Here is a 24,518-nt window from a genome sequence, read left to right as displayed (position 1 = left end):
TGTAAATTAAGATAGAGATATGCGTTATTTCCTCTGTTGCAGAGTTTTAAGTAAAATTACGTGGTTTTAGTTGTATGACAGCAGTGAGTCAACAACAGTGGGTACACCACATTTACCTGGTGTAATTTTTCTTCATAGCACTTAACATTATGGAGGACTTATTTTGAAAAACAAGGGCTGAGGATATCCATATTCCCTTTTTCATCAGCTATGTTATTGATATAATCCACAGATCTGGACAATCTATGATGCTCTCCATTATATCCCCTGCAATACTGCTTTCCAGCGCTGTCCTGGTCGTGTATGGAAGAAATTCATGTTTTTTAATTGAATTGATGGTTTGGGAGATAATGGTAATTAAAGAAACCTCTGTCCTCTAGAAACCTCTCTACCGAATGCAGCATTAGGAAATGATGTTGTACCTTTCAAGTGCCACTTCCCTGTGAATGGTCAGCTCTGACTGTCTCGATGCAAGTGGAGAGATGATTATCCATTATGAAATCCTCCTTCACCCTGAACAGTAGTGGGTTTTTCTCCTGAAGCTGTTAATGCTCATTAACGTTACAATGCGGTTTGATACTGCATTCATGTGAAAACATAAGTACATAGAAAAATCATGTCATGGAGCTCACTTTGCAAAACTCCCACCTGAGCTGACGCTAGTGATGTCCCATTTTGTTAAGCAGCTGGGTTTTGTCCAGAGACCTTCAGAGCTAAAATCATGCATTCTCACCGTATGGTGAAGGACAGCTGCTGTAGCTCATGGCTACAACAGATTTATAACGTCTAGGGGATGGCTGTGGAGGGGAATATCTAAAAAATGCCATTTAAGGGGAATGCAAAGTTTTTCTGGCCCGGAGTTTGCCATCTCATCCATTTCTTGGGACATTCCGGCTGTGCAGCTGTTGTATGGCTGTCTTTTGTTCCATGCCCCTGAGTGTGGCACAATTTAGAAGAAGGAACAAAATCACAGTTCCTCCTTGTTCCATCAAAGTAACACATATGGAGGCACTGTGCATCTCTGGAACTGGGGGAAAATGTCTGCTCACCCAGCCTTGCTCTGAGGCTAAGAAGTGCTTTGTACATCCTGGCATGCCTTGTTCCCCTGGGGAGGCAAACAGTCTGACCCCAAATATCTGAGACAAATCTCTTTTGATTTTTCTGAAGATCAAACAAGAGCTAGATAGAGATGTTGTGATTCAAAAGAAAATTAAAGCTATTCAATTAATCCCTTTTATTTTTGGCTTCACAGTTTCTCACATGTTCACTTGTTAAATAAATACTATGTCAAAGATACCAGCACGCAATAAATGCAGTTGCAAATTACCGTAATTCAGAACTGTCCCCAGAAGCTATATTTTCATAACCTGTTCACACATGCTGGTTTAGTACCTGGGTCTGCACTCGCTGCTTGGTTGGTTTCCTTTTAGGCAATTAAGTAGTTAAATAATTCCCAGGTAAAAATCGTAGCACCCAATACCATTTACTCCAGCTGCACCAAGATTCTGCTTCTTTTGTTATTCCATAGAGGAAGTTTATTCCCAACATAAAAAAGAAATAAAAAAAATAATATTTCTGCCTTCCAGGAAATATTCTCTGTCACACAAGACTTGTGATTCCTTGCCCTACCGGGATGAAATGGGCAGTGGCACCACGTGCACGCCGCGGGATGCACTCTGTGCACTGATCCTTCTTGGTAGCTCAGTGGCCTGTTGGAGAGCTCCACGATAGAATTACATGCTGGATGCTTGGCCTCTGATTCACCCCCTCGGGACAAATCTTTGCTGGAAGTGAGGCTTGGATCAGGCCCGTGAAAGCTGATAGTGGTAGAGTGCACCTACAATAGAGGTCTTACGTGGAGATGTGACGGTTCCTTTTCTGTAGCTGGCCTCTTCTTTTATTAATGGCACGATGTGCTCATATTCATTTATATGTCTCATAAACCTCAAACGATAATGACTTGGCTTATAAGAGTTCATAATTCAGTATCTAATGTTCTTGTAGGTAACTCAAAGCCTCTGCTACTTCTGACTTGCGAGAAAATGATAGGCCAAACTAAGCGACTCATTCTTCACAGCAGAATGAGAGCGTACTAATTATTTATCAGTATCTTACCCTTCATTTGACTGAAGAAAGAGCTGATTTCGTAACACAAAATAGAGCCAAGTGGACAATAATAACCATTATAGTCAGAAAGGTTCCACCCAGATGTAAGTGATAAGTCAGTTTTAGATGACAGCAAAGCAGAAAATGCATGATTAGATTCCTGAAGTATTACATATATATAAATATAAATATATATAATATACTATATATATTATATAGTATATATATATATTTCCTCCTACTCCTCACTGCCTCTTATAATGGTTACCTTAAACCAAGGTTTTAGGATATATTTAAAAAAAAAAACAAAAACAAACAACTCAGCATTTACATGAACAAGGACTCTTTTTTTTTTTTTTTTTCCTGGATATGAGCAACTTCTTTAAAGATCTAAGTCCTGTTTTCTCCAAAATAACTCTTAGGAGTGGGAAAGTGTTAAGCATTTCACAGAATGTAGTTGTAATAACTAAAGACAATGCTCTACAGCAGGTCCTATGCTAGAGTCCTGATAATCCTGTTCCCTGCTATGTATCTTTGCATTCACTTCCATTTAATTAAATGGCCTATAATCAAACAGGCTTGCTTTTAAGCTTTGATTTTGTCATGAACATTCAGGGTGATGCTTTCTGTTAGCAATAATAAACCTGAGCTGAAGCAGGGAGCCTCTTCTTGGGATTCCAGAGGGAGATTTTTGAAAATCAGAGTTTTTTTGAGGTGGGCTGGATTATTCTCTCTGTGGCCCACCAGCAGCATGAAGCCCATGGGCCCTGACCCGTTCCTACAGTACGTTAAATCTGGGATAAAATGAAAACAGTTTCAGGTTTTCTTATCTTTCTTTGGACTTAATAGTTTCCTTTCTACTTTTCTGTCCTTCAGTCTAAAAATCCTTGTCTTACAAACTAATTACAATGCATGACTAAGCCCAGACAGTAATTGGGGAGGAAGGATTTAAATGTTTTGATATGTTGAGTCTCTGCAGAAATTGCTGCATCTGTAGCTGAACTTCTGGAAGAGCACAGCATGCACATCGCCTGAAGTGGGAGATGGCACGTGTGTAGAAATCAGGCACTAATTTCTGTTACTTAATAGTTACAGTGGGATTTGTCTGGCCATTGTAACGCCTTCCATCTGAGGTTGTTACCCTGGGCTCCCTTTTTTACCAGTGGAAGAAAAGTAGGCACTTCTAGGGCACGTTTCTCCATTCTAAAATAGACATCTAAATAGGCCACACAAGTCATCTTTGTACGTGCTGATAACTTGAATGCTGATTTTATTTAAACGCTTTGTTTTTGCATTACCAGTACTGTAGCTGGCAATATTTTCTTATTCCAGAGCTGATATATACCCTCCTGTGATACAAACCCTGCAAAGCACTTGCCAATATCAAAACGCTGTTTGCAGTGAGGCTGGAGCTACAGGTGACCTCAGTCAGGACAGCCCACTTGCCATTGTTATCAGGAGCCTTCAATAAAGGGAAATTATAGTGTTGCATGAGATGCTAAAGCAAAGCAAGTTTCCAGCAAAATTTATAGCCACGTAGATGATAATATATTATTTATGGATGCATTTCAGAGATACGGTGACTGTACTTACATATTTGGCTGACTTTTATAACTGTAATATGTAATTACAGTGCAATGATTCTTTGTGCTACACACAAGTACGCTTAGCCCATGTCCTTGGAAGTTTGCCTGTAGGCCTATGAATAATTATACTATAAATGTTTGGTAATTAATGTACCTAGTCCAAAAATTACATGTAAAAATTTGAAATCAAAGGAGTAATAACACTTAATTCTCTTATAGTTAACCTTCCAGTTATTTGAATGAGTGCTAATTAGATCTAAAAACCATAAGCGCACTTTTACACTAATTACGAGGTTGATTATGTTGTAATTACAGTTGCAGCAGCGTAACGAGATTGTTAACCATTTGAGTGCTTCGGGGAGCGCATGCAACAGCTGTTGGTAGGCATTCCCAGAAAGTTTCCCCAAAATGCTGCAGAGATGTTGGCCACTGCTTTCCTGGACCTGTGTCAAGCACCTGGAGGTCAGGGGAGGGAATCAGAGATTATCGCGACGGCTGGCAGCTGGGAGCACTTATAAAAAGTCGACTGATCATGTCAGAACAGTTCCCGACAGCCATGTGGGTGCCAGCAGGGGAGGGTAAACCTGTGCCGCAGCCACGCGAGGTCAGTTTTGTTCCTACCATGTCTGGCTCACCCAGCATACGGGAGGGAGCTGCTGCGGTCCTGAAATGGGAGCACGTTTTGTGATTAAAAAGTCATGTATTGCAATTAAAATGTCCCAAAAAGGGACTTCTTGAAGGCGTGAAGGTAGCCGGTCCCTGCTGACAGTGATGACAAAGATGAGGAGGTGCCGCCCAGCCCCTCCGCCCCTGGGCGTAGCCCTTCCCCGTGCCTTTTTGCCCTGTCAGTGCCCCGCACCCCGAGCCACCTCTTGCTCAGGATTTGTGCCTGGTGACCTCTGAGTCACTCCAGGGTGAGGGAAGGGAGCATAGGTGTGTCAGTTAGGAGGCTGAAGCCCTTTAAAGAAGTTTTCTTCTGTGCTTCAGCATGCCATCACACACCAGTCCCCACTCTGCAACCAGTCCAGCAATAGTTGGCCCCAAATATTTAATTTTATTTTCCCAGGCCTTGTAGCTCTTTATTCTCCTGCTTAGTCCTGCTGCCAGTATGCAGGGCTTCCCACCTTGTGCAGAGCTCTGCCTTCCTGCACGCTCCTTGCCCTGACACAGCATCCAGCCCATGGGGTGAAGAAATCAGGCTTCTTTCCCCTCTCCATCCTCAGCAGTAACAACATTAGGATTTCAAACAGCTGAGCAGCAGGACAAAACACCTTCAGAAGAGAAGGAAAACCACCCCCAGTGCTCAAAGCAAGGAGCCCAGCCTGTCATGGAGCTTCCCTCTGCCCGTCTCCCTTTGCTCAGAGACCGATCCTGCTGTAGGTACCAGGAGCTTGTCTCCTCCCCTGTGAGTTAACCCCACCCTCTGTTTTTATGCTCCGGGCTATTTTGGGCAGGCAGCGAGAAGTGCAGCTCTGACAGATGAGGATTCTGTACCAGAGCACAGCAGCACTTGTTGCTCTGAAGAAGTACAGCCCCGCGGCAGGGACCGCTCCTCCGCTGCCTGCAATTTGCCTCTTATTTATTTATCCACCTGCAAACTTGTCTTCACCGCCGGTTTCGGGTTTTATTGTTGCGAGTGATGTTTTAAAAGCTTGGCAGAGCTTTTTCTTTGGAGGGGAAACCCACCTGCTGTGGGGCTGAAACCTCCTTTTGCCACTTAATAGCGGGAGATCAGCCAGTGGCCTTGGGGGTGAAAAATGACAGACTCTCTTCGTGCTAATGGGGAAGGGAAGGACCCTGAAATCGAGCTCTTTGTCAAGGTAAGCTGCTCTGTGAACTGGACACTGGTGTGGCTCTCGGATCACCTCGGCTTCTATTTAATGATCAAAGTTTAATTTTCTGGCGCTGAGCAGACGCGGTGCTGTGACAGCCTGTTATCTCCTGCAAACACGTTCATGCTGCTTTCTTTTTCATGACATTAGAATTAGGTAATGTTGCAGAGGGAGAGCCAGAGTTCCTTGATTTTATTGTTATTGCTCTCCTTGTGAGTTTGTCCTGTTATTCTTAGCCTGCTGCCTGCAACGTGCTGGGTCCCGACTTTGGAGTGCCAGGGTTTTTGTTAGGAATCCCGACTTTCTTCTCCATTTTTGGGAATTAAGAGCAAAGAGCTGAGGGGCACCACAGTTCAGTACCTCGGTTTGAAACACTGACAGCTCCGGAAACACAAAGGGTAGAGCTAAGCTGGCAGACTTCTGATTATATTTCCTGGACTCTTGGTTTCTGAAGCCCAGTTTGATTTTTTTACAAGGGTGACTAATAAAGAAAACTGATCTAGTGATTAAACAAAGAAAAACAAGTGCACCCATTATATGGTAAGATTTTAGCATATTTCAAACTGGATACATCTGTTGGTCTTGGGATAGGAAAACCTTTTTGCTAAAGTCAGTGGCACAGTTCAGCCCTGTCATGCAAACAACCTGAGTAACAGCAAACTTCACGCAGGCTGTCCCACTGGAGAGCTCAGATTTTTTGATGTTCAGAGCATGTTTTAAAGCCTCTGCCCATGTCAATCCACCATGCCCATGTAAAACCCAGGTGTTTGGTCTCTCAGAGCCTAAACCATCCCTGGTTTGGATGGGATCATTATTAATATGTGGGAGTTATATAGGGCCCTTTGCAAACAGAGTACCAAATGATTGGGAAAGCAAATTCCAGCTCCTCCCTTCTGTCAAGCTGAGGGTACATAATTGCTTTGTACTCCCTGATGGATATTTTGGGCTATAAGTTGAAATGTCAGCCACATACCACAATACATATACATCTTCCAAAACCAGTCATTTCAGGTGTGGCCTTTCTGACCGAGCCAGTACAGAGTTTTTTTTTTCCTTATCAAACAAAGATTTTACAAGAATTCCTGGCTTGTAACTGTCTGGTACATCCCTTGTGTGGACCTAAACATGTTAAAAGAGACCTGCCTGGGTCCGTACACCCTGATACCTTTCCTCTGCAAGTTGTTTCTACCAAAGTGAGTTTAATAGAGAGGTTTGTGTGCTAAAAAATAGGTCAGTGAGATTTTCTGGTGTTCTGTCCTCACAAATGTGTTCTGGAATGCAAACCTGTAACTTGTGGTTCGTTTTAGTGCCCACCCTATTTTGCTGAGGCTGATATGGAGATTTGTGTTGTATGGTAATTTAACTAGCATCAGCTGTGAAAGTCAAGGCCACTTTTCAGTGTGTGAAGCTCTGGATCCTTAAGTGAGTAGCAAATTTTTTTACTGTAGTCAGTGGAGCCATGCCACCACCTGAAGATTTATAACTCCAGAAAGAACATTTTTAGCAACATGACTTCCTGCATAATGCATGGTACAGAGCTGTATAGAGACTCACATAAAACTCATAATTTGCTGAGCCGCAGTGAAAGGATTAATTGGTATCTTCCTGGAGACTTTCCGTTTGGGTTGAAAAATTGCAGTTCTTGAAGTTTTGGAAAGGTGCCATTAATTTAATTAAAAGTCTAAGAAGTTGAATAGCAAAACACGTAACTGAGTGTTAAATCAGACAGCTCAAAAGTTGAAAAACAAATAAAAAGATCCAAACAGGACAGGAGCTAAAAGCTGAAAAATAGGAGTGTGTAAGAGAAATGTGAACAGGTGAAAACTTATCTGGAGTATGAAATTTAAAAGGATAACTGGATAAAGGGATACTGCAGAGGAGGAGGAGCAGGAGGAGGCCCTCATGCTGTTTTAATTTTGGGAAGAAGAGCAGAAAGGTGGCAGTTTCCAGGTGAGTATAAGATGCTGGGGCAGGTGGAAAATCTAAACATCAAGGACCACACTCGAGGGAAGTGCTAAGATCAGGCTGTGCTGGGGTCAGGGAGTGTTTCATCATTTGCTTTTGCAGAGCTGACATTTACTCGAGGGAAAGAGTTCAGCCATGCACCCTTGAATGAATACGCGGCCAGAAAACACAGAGATGTACGACAGCAGGTATGGCCTGGAGAAAACTGAATCTTCTGCAAGCACAAATAAAGCAGAACAGGCTGTTGTTCACCAGCCAGCGAGCCTCTAATAAAAGCAGTTGGTGTCTCAGGTTAAAAAAAGAGGTGTTACACAATTGCTCTATTTCCTTTTTTCTATTTAACAAGTGGTGAAGCAGGAGCCCTAGAAAGACAAGCAGAGGGATGACTGTAAACAAAAGAGTCGTGCTGTAACCTAATGCAGGCCAGCTATCTCCAGAGCCATGCAGATAGGCTGGGCACCACCGTGCTGCTTCAGGACACGGGTATTTGAGCGGGGACGGCAGAGGCGGGTTAAGCGGATATCACGCCTATTTGTTATCATCCCCATTGATTTTACTCCTTTTTCTGTTTTTCTAACGGTGCCCTAACCTGGATCTGGGAGATGGTTTGCTGTTAAGGAGCGTTCCTTTCTGTTCCTTTCCCCAAATCTGGGCCGGGGCGCAGGGGTGGGAAGATGGGGCACTGGGCAGAGCGGGGAGATGCTGCTGGAGCCGAGTCCGCAGGTTGTGTGGGCAGGCCCATGGCAAACACCGAAACTCTCCAGCAGCAAATCACTCTCTGAACTTGTTTGACAAGGACTTGGAAGAGGCTGCTGGAAAATAAAAGGCTTGCTATATGGCAGTGAAGGATGCTGGCAGCAGCAGCGTTGGGGAAGTAAGCATCAGGAGGCAGCGCTTGCTCTGTGCTTAGCCCAGCTGGTTGTAACTCAGGTTAATTTTATTTCTTTGTATGCTGGAGAAGCAAAGTGCCTCTGTATAAATGACACCCTGATGGAAGGTATATTTAGCTTTTTTTGGCAGTCTCACTCCTGTACACTTGAATGTAATGACTAAACCGAACTGGTGTTCGTTTGAGAGACGTACAGCAATACCGACTATTAAACTGCAGATGGGAGGAGCACTGAACTTTTATGGTTTCTTTTTGTTTGCTGTGTAACCAGGTGTTTGGATGTATGTTCCTTGCATTTCAGAATTAGAGTACTGCTTAATATCTGGAAAGTTAATTTGACTGCAGATATGTCTTAAATGTGGAAAACCAAACACGATGCAAACAAGACTCAGAAGTGGAGCTGTCTGATTGCATTGCTCAGGACGAGTGCAGTCTAGAGAGCAAACAAATCACAGAAATTGTCCAAAGTGCGTTTAATTAAATATATCTTCCTGATTTAGAAATATCTATAGTAAGATACATAAGAATCTGTCTTTCTGATGATCAAAAGGCAGTGGTGTCATCATGGCAGTAGGAGGACGAGCAGTGAGCTGGCAGACAGTTATTTCTGCAGCCAGTCATTGCTGTGGCATTGGGGTGGATATTCTGGATACGGTCATTGGTCCAGGTTTGCAAGAGCTTTTGCTGAGAAGGTGCAAGGCTTTACTTCACAGAGACTTCACCTGCAGTCATGACAACACCCATCTACTGGAAGTGCTTTGAAAAGCACAGAGGGAGGCCTGTTAGAGACCTTCAACTCACTGACTCAGCCGTTGACCGGATGCTAATTGAAGGCATAAAGTCATAAACCACACCAAATGCTCTCAACCTGTCCCACCCATTAGGAGTAGAGAGCGTTGTGCATGACCAGCCATGGTGAAGGTGTCCTTGCAGCGTCTTAGGGATATGGCAGCAGCCAAGGTAAGGCTCAAGGACTAACAGCGGTGATATAATTGTAAGGACTCCTCCAGTCATTGCTGCTAGAGGCTTATCATAAAGAAAAGAGGTTAGTTTCGGTGTGGCCGTGGTCTGCTGGAGGAGCAAGCAGACATGCTGGGAGCCTACAAGCCGTTTGTCACCTCCAAACGTTTCATTCTGAGGAGCTTGAGGTGTCTATTAGGAGTATGTTTAAAAGCACTGCCAAGACTCGGCCAGGGGCGAACCCTGTTGTTTTTAATTATCTCCACCATAGGGTGATTTCAGACTAACCCTGGTCAGGATTTTGGTGAGCTGTTCTAATATAACCCTAAAGGAAGATGCAGATAAAAAGGTTACTCTCAGTGCAGTCATTCCCCATTATTAAAGCTTCTTGTGTTTTTAAGGTGATGGAGTCATTGAGATAAGAAAACTGGTTTTAGTTACAAATTTTGGGGCTTCTCAAAGCCAGTAATGGCCTTGCTAACTGGGTGAGAGAGCTTGACAGGCTCCTTTTAACCTATTATAAGAATACAGGCTCTGTAATTTATTTGATTCATAGACTGCCCTCTAGAAACATTCTGATGATGACTAGAAATCCCAACCAGATCTGGGAGGCACAAAGTTCATTTCTGTTTCTTAAGAAGACTGGATATTTTACCAGCTGCTGTGGACTCAGCTTTTGTCTTCCATAAAAAAAATAAAATAAAATTTCTACCTTTAGCAGAACTTTCTAGGTAAAGAGGAAATAGTAAAGAAAAGTACCAGGAAGAAGAATAGTGATACTCAAACTGCTGGTCCAGCCTGTCTGGCAGTTCAAGGAGGACAATAACATATTGTTGGCAGCTGCCCTGAGCATGGGTGTTACTGTAAGGATCCTGCATTTCTTGTCCATTCTGAGCTGCCGAGCAGATGGTGGGCTTCATAGGCCTTGTCTCCTCCAAACTTTGTTTGGTGAGGTGGTGCATGAGCAGCAGTCTCCTGTCTTCCAGTGTGCTGTCTTTGTGCACTGGTATCAAGGTTTCCGAACCATACCAAAGTCCACTGGGAGTCCAGACATCAGCATAAGTACTGGGAGGAAAATAATTTTAAAGCTTTGTTTGCAATTATATAATGTTGCTTCATGAGCTCCATGCAGGAGATTTCAAGCATTTTGGTGTGATTCTGGCTCAGTTCCTTTCTTGCTCAGTTCTTTTCAAGTCAGGATTGACCCTGTTGAAGCCCACAGAATTTATGTGTGTAAAATGAGCAAAGACAGTCGGGCCTCCTAAATCTGAATCACACTGTTCGAACAAGCAACTTAATAGTAACCCACTGCAGACCCGGTTAAATGGGAGAAATACTACCTGGCCTGAGACTTGCTTTCCTGGTCTTTGAATTCAGCATTTACCATGAAGTAATCTAAAGAATAAAGTCAAGTAAAAAAAATCCACTTTGATAAGATCTAGTTTTGCTTTAATTTTGTACTGCTGAAAAAAACATAATTCAATAAAGAAATAGATGCTTAGCAAATGTTTTAAAGTTGCAAGTTGCATATTTTTCCTTGTGATGAAGAAAAGCAACACGCCAAAAAAGCTTTAGCCAGAGTTATACAGGCCAGAGTCTGTGTGTCTGCATCTCTGTTTTCTCTCTGAGCACTTGCAGATTTTGTCTTGTACAAAGACAAGTGTCTCATTGGTGGGAATACTGGAGACAGACAGTGTACAGTTTAAGCAGGCCAAATGTACAAAAGGACTTGGCAGGGATATAACCACTATCCATGCCACCTTAAACCTAGGCTGGAACGCTTTTATGATTGATTGGGAAACTGGATCTCAAGTTAAGAAGGGAATTTCGTCTCTGTCTCCTGCCTGCATACATGATGTAATCATTAGCTAAAGGTGAGTGACATCCTTACCTGCCATTTTGTTTTTTTTTTTTTTTTTCTTTCCCTTATACAAATAGGTGTGACTGCTGGCTGTTTATTGAACTTGATGGCATCAATATATACGTTAGATGTGACAAAAGCATCTGATTAAAATTAAACATTCAAATTTTTGTTGACTATGCATGGACTTCAATATTTCCTTAAATACCTTTCTCAGTTGAACCCATAATTAGAACAGATAAGACTTTAGAGACATTCAGGATGGGTCATATCTTGTTGCCATAAAATCCAGTGAAGCTTGCACTGCTGAGTTCAGCAGCAGCAGTTAGACCAGCCTGTGTGCCTTTGAGAAATCTCACCTTAAGCATATCTGAGATTTTGTTTAAACTCCATCTACTAACTCCTTCCTTTATTTCATTTTTTTGAGCTGCCTAGTCAAATCAGGTAAATATGGTGTTTTAATTCCACCATAAAGAGCTGGTGATATTCATAATTGTTTTTGCCTGTACTTAGAAATAGCCATCAGTATGCTTTGGGCGCTCTATGTTTAGCTGCAGATAGCTTGTTTTCCATCTCTGGCAGCTGACTCTCTGGTCTCTCTGGTCTCGTCAGAATCACAGGTTGGTGTGTCACAGTTCGGTGGTGACAGTGAAGCTCCAGTAAGTGTCCCCAGGAAACTTTTATCGGCAATATATGGCTCTGCTGCGGCTGTTCCAGAACAGTAAATGTCACAGAGATCGGTTGACAGAGCATCCCAAAAATATACAGGGATCCTTTCCAAGAGAGCCAGTAGGAAGTATGTCTGTGCTCCATAGTTACACGCTAGTATCAGTTCACCTGGCTATGTCAAATATATTTTGATGGAATGCTGTGTGAGGATCATTTAGAATAACAAAATGATCATTACAGTAACTGTGTTACTTGTATTACTAGTATTACCTGTATTACTGGTGTTTGTATGACACCTAATTCTTCAAAACCTGGCAGATATCAGTAAACTAATCCTAGCTCTGAGAGGTATCATAAACACTAGTATTTCCATTTGCCAGCTAAGGGCTCTAGTAGAAGATTTTTCAAATGATTCTTTATTTAATAGAGTTAGACAGCTGTTAATTGGCAGAGTTTATGTGTTAGGGTTATAAATGATTAAAATATGTCAATGACACTTTTTCTCAGTGAAGGCTTACTCAAAGTCATAGGGAGAATCAGTTGGCATAAGGAAGGTCTTGATTTTGTGCAGGATTCATCCTCTGTCTTTTTGAACTAGGAAATCAGAGCAGGTGCCTGAAGTTCTGTAGTATGTATTTAGAAAGTAGATTCAAATGGTTCATTTGACAAAGCAGTGTTTAACATTGACAAAGTCCAAAACAGATCCTCATCTCATTCCCTTTCCTTCTTTGCCCCTTGCTCTGCCCATTTGTACTTTGTATTGCTGACCTGCAACAAAATTCATCTAGGTGTTATAACCATGGTATATATATACAGCAGCTGTGAGTGAATTTTTTTTTTTTTTTTTTTTGGTAGGTATAATGAATTTAGTCAGCATCATGTTCTTCTGGCATGATATTTTATATTATACTTAAGAGCTGAAAATTATTACAGTGCAAAAGTAATTAAAAATGTATTCAGTTGTGTTTTGAAGTTCCAAAGTCTTTATTATACAGAATCACAGAATGGTTTGGGTTGGAAGGAACCTTAAAGCCCATCCTGTTCCATCCCCCTTGCCATGGGCAGAGACACCTCCCACCTGACCAGGTTGCCCAAAGTCCCATCCAGCCTGGCCTTGGACACTGCCAGGGATGGGGCACCCACAGCTCCTCTGGGCAGCCCGGGCCAGGGCCTCACCGTCCTTTGAATACAGAATTTCCTCACAACATCTAATCTAATTCTCCCTCCTTTTAGGTTAAAACTGTTCCCCCTTGTCCTATCACTATCTGCCCATGTGCAAAGTTGGTCCTTATGGCTTTTACTTTAAGGTAGATTTTTCTGTAACTGAAATCTACCTGTCATTGCTCTTAGCTGATAAACTTGATAGCAAAGTTCATGCATACATGTGGAATGGCTCCATAAAATGTTTTATTTGACTGTTAACTTAAATGACTGTAAGAGAGTATTATTCTGTCTCAGTAATCATAGAAGAATCATAGAATCATCTAGGTTGGAAAAGACCTTCAGGACCACCAAGTCCAACCATCAACCTGACCTACTGAGTCCCTTCACTAACCCATGTCCCTCAGTGCCATGTCAACACGTCTCTTAAATACCTCCAGGGATGGAGACTCCACCACCTCCCTGGGCAGCCCGTTCCAATGCCTGACCACCCTCTCCATGAAGAAATTCTTCCTGACGTCCAATCTAAACCTTGCCAGGAAAACCTGAGGCCATTTCTTCACATCCTACCACTTGTCACTTGAGAAAGGAGGCTAACACCCTCCTCCCTGCAGCCTCCCTTCAGGTAGCTGTAGAGAGCCAGGAGGAGCCTCCTCCAGACTAAACAACCCCAGTCCCTTATCCCCTCTTCATACATCTTGTTTTCCAGTCCCTTCACCAGCTTCATTGGACTTTTCTAAACACATCCCAGGAACTCAAAGTCCTTCTCATAGTGAGGGCCCCAAACTGTTCACAGCACTCAAGATGCGAGCTCACCAGGGCTGAGCACAAAGTGGCAGTCACTCCCCTGGCCCTGCTGGCCATGCTGTTCCTGATGGAGGTCAGGGTGCCCTTGGCCTTCCCGGCCACCTGAGCACACCTCTGGCTCGGTGTCGACCAGCACCCCTAGGCCCTTTTCTGCCAGGCAACTTTCCAGCCACTCTTCCCCAGATCTATATCACTGCATGGGGTTGTTAAAACCCAAGTGCAGGCCCCAGCACTTATCCTTGTTGAATGCCATGTAGTTGGCCTCAGCCCATTGATCTGGCCTACTCAGATCCCCCTGCAAAGATGTCCTGCCCTCAAGCAGATCAACAGGCCTGCCTGAGTTGGTGTGGTCTGTAAACTTTCTGAGGGTGCACTTGATCACCCATTTGATAACTTATCTTTCTGAGTGTTTATGTGTTTACTCTGCAATATATATAATTTTCTTTAATGACAGTGCTCCCTGGATGATATACCTCTTCCATGATATAAGATTCCTACTCTATTCAGCTACCCTGGTGCACCACAGAAATTGTGTAGCTACAGTGTCAGAAGAGAAGGTGTGCTCAGAAAAGAGACTGGGACACAAACCACCAGAGCTATACTTCATTCTGTATGATACTACTGCAAAGTTTTGCCATGTTAAAGTGGCCCCAGATGCTGATATTTTTGAACTTCCATCCTATGAACAAATCAGTGTTTCAGCTCTTTATCCTAATACAGAGCAAAAGCAACAGTTCTTACCAGGTTGAAACTCCTGATTCTTATTTTGATCCACCTCTAGTCAAAATGTGAAAAGGTCCTGCCATGCACATTCTGCAACATAAGGTCAGTAATATTGCTAGGTTACCACCCAAATTCTTTTATGTACTCTTTTGCTCTTCTGCCTTCTTCGATGACCTTGGACAAGTTTTTCAGGCTCTCCTGGTCTCAGTTCCAGCTTTGTAACAAGCTGATTATAGTCCTCCACCAGATGTGGAGGCATTGTGGGAGCAGGGAGTATTCTTTGCTCTTTCCCAGAAAAGAATCCTGAACACCACTGAAAATGTATGGTGGGATCAGGTCTGTGATGTAGAACTGTCTCCTAACAAAGTATGTTGAAAATCCTGATTTCCTGGACATAAAAGAAATCAAACTAAACAGAACTGGATGTTTGTCTGCTTTCAGGCAGCAGTTGAGCCAAACTCCTTCTAGTCCTCCCTTTTTCCTTTTCTTGTATCTTCTGTAGTGACTTCTGTTCCAACATCTCTGTTTTGTCTGCTTGTTCTCACAGACTCATAAATTTATACCAATAAGTGTCTTAGTTCTCATCATTTCAGTGTTGGTCCCCTAAGTCTCCTGGTTCAGCTTCTACCAGTGAAGTATCACGCTTCTCCAATTTTCTTCCATGTGCCTGATTGCCAAATGAAGTTGAAATAGCTTCTATGTACTTATTTCTGATAACCATGCATAAACCTCAGATAAAGCACTGATTGAGGAATATTTCAAGAGACTTGTGTTGTAATGACTAATTAATGCACCTGTGGGACTGTAGGAGTTAAACCTATCCCTGCTATAGCTTCTTCAGCAAAAATAATGTAACATTAAGGATGAAGTTGCTCAGATAGTGACAGTTCACTTTTCTAAATCCTCATTCTTGGTAGTCCCTCATTTTGTGTACAGGGCAGATGACAGAAGACAATGATATTTATTTGTGCAGGCTTGATGTAAACTCTATTAAGAATGGTCAAAACCTATATTCAGGACTGAAGCTGACTCTCTTTTGCTTTAAATTGTACCAAATTTGAATTTCATAGATATTAAACTTGCAGAGATTATATATGGGAATAGTCACAATAACAGTAAATTACTTTTTTCCTCTTCTTGCATATGTTGGTTTCATCTGGACTAAGAAAAAATATCATGACTCGATTCTCCATTTGCCAATATTTCATATGTTAATAGCTGGTCATGATACTGGGGATGCAGTTTACATGGAGAAGGAAGTTTGCTTGATTTATGTACTGCTTTAGTTTCCCTTTCTGTTAACCTTGAAGATGCCAAAGCCCATATAAAATGTTCCAGCTTCTACTGCTAATAGAGACATCTGAGTACAATGTTGTGCTGTTTGGAAAAGGACTTGTTGTCTCCATGGAGTGTGTGCTGCTGCATGCTAGCAGTTGAGTTCAATGCATGATGAGCTAATCCAGGGAGATAGATGGTCCAGCTTGAAGACAGTGCTGTCCTTAAGGTGGTATTTCTCATTCATGTAAGAAACAGAAATCACTTAGTTGCAATATGAAATGTATCTGTAGGGGGCTTTTAAATATAGTGGTAACAAGTACAAGTACTATTAACAATTAGTTAAGGTCAGATATAGTGGAATTAGAAATAAGCTTATTAATAACTGTAAAAGTCATTAACCATTGGAGTGAGACACCAAAGAAGAGTGAATTCCTCTGAACTAGAAGAATGAATACATGTATTCATTCATTTATTCAAGAATGAATGAATGTATTCATTCTTCTAGTTCAGAGGAAGACTACATATGATGTAAAGAAGCACATATAGCTAGAGTCAATACAGGAATAAACATGCCTTAATGTCTGAAAACCAAGTAGACAATGCTATGGAGGATGTTTTGGCAAACCAGAATAGGGCTTGGTTCAAGCACAGAAGAAAGGTTTGGTGTTCTGTGCCACTGAAATGTGGCACAAATCTGGTCGAAGCCACTCTGACAGAAATAGTGTTCAGAGGCCACTTGCATGTCTTAAAATGTATCTTGGTGTCCTTAGTGCAATATTATAAAGGGATTTGTTCAGATGTTGTTTAAGTAAGGTTTTTTTTTTTTTTTTTTTTAAATCTTTCTCTGGGTACTCAAGGGCCAGCCATCATAGAATCATTCAATGAATGAATCATAAAATTCAATGAATGAATCATAGAATTCATTCTATGAATGAATCATAGAATCATTCAGGTTGGAAAGAAAAGACCTCTAAGATCATCTAGTCCTATCTTTAACCTAGTACTAAAGTCCACCATGAAATAATGCTACAAAGCTCTACATCTGCATGTTTCTTGAAGTCCTCCAGGGATAGGGACTTAATCACTGCCCTGGGCAGCCTGTTCCAGTGATATACAACCCTTTCAGTAAAGAAATTTCTCCTAATACCCAACCTAAACCTCCCCTGGTGCAAGAATCTAGACTTACCCTGGTGCAAAAAGGCCTTTGAAGGGCCTTCAAAGATGAAAAAAGGCAGATGCTGCCTTGGCCATGTTCTGAACATCCATGCCAGCGTGGGTCAGACCTTGTGGCTGAGAAGTAGGAAGAGCTAAATTGGGAGCTGCAAGAGCTGAATTCTCGTTCTGTCTGTCCTGGAGCCAGAATTTCATTCCCTAAGTCATGCCATCTCCATGTCCTGGTTTCATTATGTATGAGACATTTACACCAATGTGTAAATTTTCATCTCTAGCAACACAGCAGCTTTTCTAGCTAAAATCACATTCCTCTTTTTCTCTTTACATAGATCAATGGCTATAAATCTACTCTTGCTTTGTGGTTTAGGTCCTCACAAAATACTGAATTAATTCTCAGGTCGGGCAGGTACCTCCCTATATTAATTGCCAAGTTTCTCTTCCCCATAGTATTTCAGCACCCAAATAAACACCCTGAGCATTGCCACCCACCATGTCTAGCTATTGTAGTTTTGGGTGCTGGTGTACATCTGTACCTGTGTATTGTCCGAAACGAATGGAATTCAGAGAAACCGGCCTCTGATGGACCGCTGCTATTGTGGACGGTGTTTTTCTAGATTGTGATTCAATTTGTGTGGGTCAACAGGCACGTTGTGTTACTGCTTTCCTTTTGCTTTTAGCTGCTGAATGAGCAGCTTACTTCAAACAGATACAAATGCATATCATGGGAGGAAATGATTTTCTTTCACTGCCCCGTGTTTTGTGATGAGCTGTTGTTGCTGTTTCGTTGTGCAACTGGAGACCTGTTTGGTTTGTTTGTTTTATCTGTAGTATTTTTTTAAAAGCTGTTCCTGGATGAAGAGGAGTTGAATCGCAGAATGTTCTTGCAGGCTGTAGGACCTCACTGAATGGCAGTTTTAATTGTTTTACTGTGCCCAGTTCTTTCCGTTTTCAGGACAAGACAAAAGGATACAGTGTTCCTACCTGCTTCCTTACTAAGCCTTGTTTCAGACTTCCTCTATCACTTCAATCATTTTCATTTTCTCCTCTGTTGACTTGCACATTCAGTTTCAGATGAATGATATATTTGCCTCAGTTTACTGAGTTGCCTTTTATAGAACTATAACTTTACTCTAACTTTGGGTTTTTGGCTTTGCTTTAATGTCAGTAAATCCCACTCCCCAGTTAAGCTCTAGAGCCAGCTCTAAATCTGGGTCTTGTTTGAGGTTCAAAACTATTTACCCTGTATGAAGATGGAGCCAAGAACCTTTCCTGAGAGTGCATGAATGCGAGCATTTGGAGTTCTTATTTATAGAACCATAGAATATCCCAGTTGGAATGGACCCACAAGGATCATCGAGTCCAACTCCTGGACTTGATGTTCATCATTTAGTTCATCATCAATGCAGCATTTCTCTGCACATCTCAGATGTCATGCTTCTCACTACTCACTCCATACAAAAGGCCATCAAACCTAGATGCAGGAAGACTTGTTTTGGAGTGGGAATTTCCTACCTGTCCATCTCAATGATGAAACCAGCAGCCCTATGGCATGCTCCAGTGGGAAAACCTCACCCTCTTTCCTGCCGAGTAGGATCTAGGCCTGAAGGCTGCATTATTTATCTCAAAAGAGACGGTTTTCTAAGAATAATAATAATAATTTAAAAAGTGCTGATTGCACACAGCTACTTGGGTCCAGCCTTTGTGATCCTGGAAAGGATGTGGTCGGGAAGGGGATGTAACCTTGAAATGATGATTTTCTTTTCCAAGGGAAGGAAATGCCTCTTTTCCCCGACCTTGGCTGGCATCCCAGCACAATTTGTATGTGTCAGCATCTTGCTTCAGCTTGCATGGACAAAAGTGCTTTTTTCCTGATTAAACCCTGGGCATCTCTTCTACACTGTGCACCAAGGATCTGGAGGAACATTTAAAGAAATAAGACATATCCAGGACTGTTGAGAGAGGTGCAATTAGTAACAGTCATGTTGTGCCCTGCTGTCAGAAAAAGGTTTTTGTGCTAACTGATGTTTCTCTATTCAATGGAAATGGGTATTTATAGAAATTCTTTAGATTTGGTATTTTTCAAGAACTGCCAGTGCGCTTGGCATTTCACATTCTCTCTTTCAGAGGGAATTAGTAGTGAAAAACATGAAAAAATGGCTAATTTTTCTGAGCTTATTTAGATACTTGAGAGATTTGGGGCTTGCTGTACTCATATATATATATAAAAGGATGAGAAATTCTCTCAGCAAATACTAGTTTCTCAATTATCTCATTAACTTGGATGTTCCAATGAGTTTTTCTGGTGGTTGCTTGGTGTATGTCATTCAAATGACATTCTGCAAATTGCAGTCATCATGGCAAACAGCTCTCTGACAGCCTGCAAAATGGAAACCTCTGTGCTGTCTTTCCTGGATCTACCAGGAGCCTAGGATGAAACAAAAATCTGCCAGGGAAACTTCTCAAAAGCCAGCGAACATTTTCCTGTAGAACACACACTGGCACCAAGAAGACACTGAAAGAAGAGATAATGGTGATGAGAAGCTGCTGAGAGAGACTCTTAAAAAAATAATCAAGAAAGTGATTTGTTAATGGATGAGGAGACCGAGGAAGAGAGATGTGAGGAGGAAGATGTTGCTGACTGCTTCTGAGTCCCACCATGCATGACTGATCCTCTTGGAGAGAGGTTCTCTTGCAGCATGAGGGGCCCAAGAGAGGGGACTCAATGATAGTGAGCATAAAAACTGCCAACACTGAGAACAGGCATCATGGCCAGGGATACCAGAAGCAGGAGGACAGGAAGGAGTGAAGAGATGCTAGGGAAACTGCAGTGGTGTAAGTGAGATTTTGTACCAAGGGAAGAAAAGGAAGAATTATAAGATTTTAAGAAATAGCATTTAATTAAACTTCATTATCTAAGTTTTTCTTTTATGCTGGATAATAGAATAAAATGGAATTAGAGGAAAGTAAGCCTGAGCATCAAGTCAAATTGTGTTTTGAGAAGGCTGTAAAAGAAGCATGCTATGGGAAGTTTTCAAAGCAGCATTTCAAAATAACCCAAACAGCATAGACACAGAAGTTTTAAGAAATAATCCTGCACTGAGATAATAAGAAATATGATCCTAACTCTGCTCACTGATCCATCAGATTTTCCCTATTTGCAACAATCATTATGCATTAGTTTCACACCTTCATAAGATACTTGTAAATAATACTTTCAATAGCACACTCACTTGTTCAGACTTTCTCAGCAGCTTTTTGGAACGCATCACTGTTATTTTCTTGAGTGTTTGATATTGAGAACACAAATTGTTTTGCTTTGAGATGAGTAACAAGGAACATTTGTTTGCTGTTTGGGTCTGTGTCCTTCTTAGGCTTTTGTTTTCATTGCAGGTATTTACATTTACAAACTCAGAACTTTCTCTCTGTTTCTTGTTTAATGAAATATTCAGAGAGCATTGCATTCCCCTTCTTTGTAGATGGCTATCAGAAAAGGCTACCTTGTAGAGTAACAACCCCTTTAATGGCTAAATTTGACTGTATGTAGTGTAAATGACCAGGTGAACAAATACAGCAGTTTGTGAATGTAAGTAAATATTAAAGGTGAAAAAATGTTCCCTAAATACTAAATTCTGTAATGAGTTATCTGTGAGTAGCTGGAAACCAGAAAATTTGTTTATGCTTTATTTGTAACCACATGACTTTAAGGTTCAGTCCAAATGCTTGCAGTGTCATTATTGTACCAGTAAGTATTTTACTGAAGATATTGGGGGCTTCTTTGGGAAGTCATGCTGAGATGCAAAAGCCAAATCAAATTCTAGCTGGAGTCTGCGATGCACTGCTCCTTTGCAATGCAACTTGATCTGGTTTCAGTGAAAGTCGTAACCATTGCTCCCATCTCGATCAGGTTTGTCTCATACCCTCTGCAGCACCGGTAACTTCGGCAATGCCACAAGAGGCAGGAGGACCGAGTCCTGGACACTGCAGAATAACTCTGCAGAGCTCCTGATGGCTCTTCCCTCCCATTCATTCAGAAGTCACTGATGAAGATATTTATATGATGCTAAATAAGATACAAAATGAGGCCACCGAGGGCAGATTATGGCTGGCACGGCAGTCAGCTGGTTCAGTGGTAAATGCCCTTGTCAGAGGCAGCCCTCCATTCAGCCCTGTATTCGCAGGGGCTGCAAGTGCCTCTCTCTTCTAATAGCACAAATAAAGTCCTGGAATTTCAATAAATAATTCAGCCCTGGATCTGATTTCAGGTTCAGCATTAACTTTCAGCACCTGGCTGCTGTTATTATTTGTTAGTCTGATATGCTGCTTAGAGGCATGGAAATTTGGCTGCAATTCATCAGCGTTTGCAGAATGTACTGTATGACCAGATTACCATCCCAGACTCAGAGATTTTTAACAGACATTCAAAATCCAGATGTGCACGGATTTAATTCTTACAAGAACAACTGCAAGCAGGATTCTGGTACTGGAGTGGGAACTGGAGGTCTCTGCACAGAGCTTTCTTTAAAGAAATGACTCCTATATTTGCACCTGATCTCTACCAGAAACATTAATAATTTTACTATAATTTGCATTGTCCATGCCAATTTCTGACAATGACCTAGTTCTCACTTTATTTTCTACAAGCTTTCCTGGGAGAATAAATTTTTTACATCTCTAATCAGCTATTGGGATATTGAATCATCAATATTTAAAACAATTGTAATTGGTGCTCTACAGATACCTAAAACAGATTCATTCCCAGTTTCTTTCTCCAGAGCTCATAAAATCACTTGTGGTTTTAATCACTTATTAGAAAGCAACTGGTGAATCTAAAATATGTTTCCACTTTCACTGAAATCAGTGGATTATCTATCTTTAGTAGGAATATTTTCTATGAATATTGACTATTATGGGAGCAGAATTAGATTGTCTATAGTCCATTAATAGCTCTGGAAATGAAAGACCAAAATCAGAATGTGGCCCTATAGGCATATGCTTCCAAAATGTAGGATCTGCAGCCTGTATGTGCAGAGCATGGACAGCCATCCAGTACGAATACATTGCAGGACAAGTTCACTTGTCTTAAGGAAAGACATCTTCATAGGAGATACAGCCTGGTAGCCACAGTAACCAAGCAGTAGCTGATGCTTGAGCATCTGCATTGACCTTTACTAAAATGGTGACTATTTTCTGAGTACTGCACTGGCAGGTCCTGTGACTAAGATCCCTTCCACCAGTTAATCCCACATACAGAAATGCAATCGTTGGAAAAGAGAGAAAAAGAAACTATATATATAAGTGATGGGGAAAGTTAGTTATCTTTAGGAAAATCTTACAGATGGGAAGTTTGTAGTCGACTTCAATCGGAGCGAGAACTTCACCCTGCAACGCAAACATAGACCACTAGAGGGGATTTTACTACCACTCTATGTCTAGCATACGTCTCTCCTGAAAAACCTTTTAAAACATGTGTTCCAGTTCAACCACAAGATGCTGGCTACAAGCTGAGTGAAATCTATGGTTTGTATTATGCAAAAAGTCAGGAAAGATTATTATAATTGTCCCTTCTGGCCATTAAACCTGTGAGTGAAATTCTGGTCCCGTCAAAGTCACAGGCAAAATTCCCATTGACTTCACTGGGGCCAGACTTCATCCTGTGCAGGTCAGAGGAAGGCAGAATTCTGCACCACCTAGCACTGAGAGCAACAACAGCTTTGTTGTCAGGCATGAATATATACTGTTAGAAAGCATTTAAAAACGTTGTATGCAACCTCCCTGCTCTGCAGCAGAATGAAATAAAGTGAGACCAGTTTTCAGATCCTTTTTTTTTTTTTTTTTTTTCCCCCTTTTGATTTCTTCAAAGCCTCCACCAATGCAGATTTTGCAACCTCCTTAGAAAGCCTGCTTTGTGTTTCATTATTCATATAATTACACTGGATTTTTTTTTATTTTATTTTTTTTTCCCTAAAGCTTTATTGCTGCAATTAAGCAAAATAATAATCCTATACTCTGTGGACATGAGCAACAGTGGATCATCATCCTCTTTGTAAAATAGTCTTCTATGTGCTTGAGGACTGTTATGTTGTCTGATACTCCTAGTAAAACATCACACATACATCACATTATCAGGTTGCTGTTGTTTGTGGACGCATATTCTGGTGATTCATACTGTTTGTGATTTACGTAAAACCTCCTTCGCTGTTCCCCATCCCTTACTTGTACACTGGATTTTGCTCTTCTTATGTTTTATACCTTGTGGTTTACTTCACTAAATTCCATTTAAGAGACTTCAGACACTTTGTTCCAACTTCTCAGTATTGGTTTGGAGTCTACTTCTCTCCTGGGAAATACCAATAACCCCTCTGTGCTTGTTGCTGTCAGAAAATTTCATCAGGCTCTCTCTGTTCCTTCACTTTGCTGATGGAAACATTAAATATGACTCATCTTGTCACAGACCTTTATGGTAGCTCTAGTTGTTATGTGTATCTAGACTAACAGAAAAATTGATTATTATTTTTCCAAAAGTATTTTTTCAACTACTCATACAAGCACTTTGCAGAAATTTTATGCACATCCTATTTCCCTACTTTCCTTATGAAAATATGATCTGGAGCTTGTGTTAGAAACCTTACAGAAGTCACCTTCTAGATACCTGCCACATCCTTCCTACTCACTGTGCTGGATACCCTGTCAGAGAATAAAATCTGATTATTTTAACGTCATTTGTTCCATATAATATTATGTTTTCTTACCTTATCACATTTGCTTGTGAGCTGACTCCCTAATCATTTGTTCCAGTATCATTCCATACATTAAGCTTATACATTTGGCATTTCTTGAGTTCTTCTCCTCATCTCCCCCCTCCCTCCTCATGTTATCTCATTTGTAATTAATAGTTGAAGATGGATCCCCCCAAAAAAACAAAGCTTTTCAAAACCTTTCGCTGTAGTTGCATCCAACGGCTAATATGGGAATACAGACTCGTTTGCCATGATCCTGGTGAGTGGTGGGTGCACAATTGCTTTGTTAGGTTGGAGAAGCTGAAGAAAAAGTGTAAAGGATGATTTTCTTTTTGTCTGTCAAGCCAAGAAACATATATGCAGTCCACTGTGTCCAGATGCACACAAACTTTGTGCATAATCCGCTAGTTTGAAGCTGTGATGAGAATGGCAATTTTGGTTTTTGAAGAATTTCAAGATTTTGCTCTAAATTGCTCAAAGTCTAAAAGAAAAACACATTTTAAAACATCCGCAGCTTTATTGAACAGAAGTTGTGGGTTTTCTGAGGGGAGGGAAACTGCAATAGTCTCAGCAATTTTGAAAGGAGATTTTGGCTGATGGGATGAAGGGAAGCCAGGCGCTGAGAGCTCTCTTTCAGCCTCTCGTGGTCCCAGCACCCTGCCCGTCCTGCTGGGTCTCCAATACCAGGACACTCAGCACAGTGGTATGGCCAAACCTGGTGTACATCTCCACCAGGATTTGCCAAATTCCATGTGTCCTCCTCAAAAGAGT

At 41.4% G+C, this 24,518-nt stretch overlaps 1 protein-coding gene across 1 annotated transcript in view; it reads left to right on the top strand.

Annotated features, from left to right (window-relative positions):
- The first annotated feature begins 5,162 nt into the window (after nt 1–5,162).
- The window catches only part of CLIC5 (chloride intracellular channel 5), a 59,767-nt gene continuing 40,411 nt past the window's right edge, over nt 5,163–24,518 (top strand). The window contains exon 1 of the mRNA XM_084284284.1: nt 5,163–5,512. Within this exon, the coding sequence (XP_084140410.1) occupies nt 5,450–5,512 (63 nt within the window). The 5' untranslated portion in view covers nt 5,163–5,449. The remainder of the gene's footprint in view (nt 5,513–24,518) is intronic.

This window comes from Netta rufina (genome assembly GCF_964035555.1).
Source record: "Netta rufina genome assembly, chromosome: 3".
Taxonomy (NCBI): domain Eukaryota; kingdom Metazoa; phylum Chordata; class Aves; order Anseriformes; family Anatidae; genus Netta; species Netta rufina.
The sequence above is the reverse complement of the archived record's forward strand: the minus strand, read 5'-3'. Positions and strand labels throughout refer to the sequence as shown.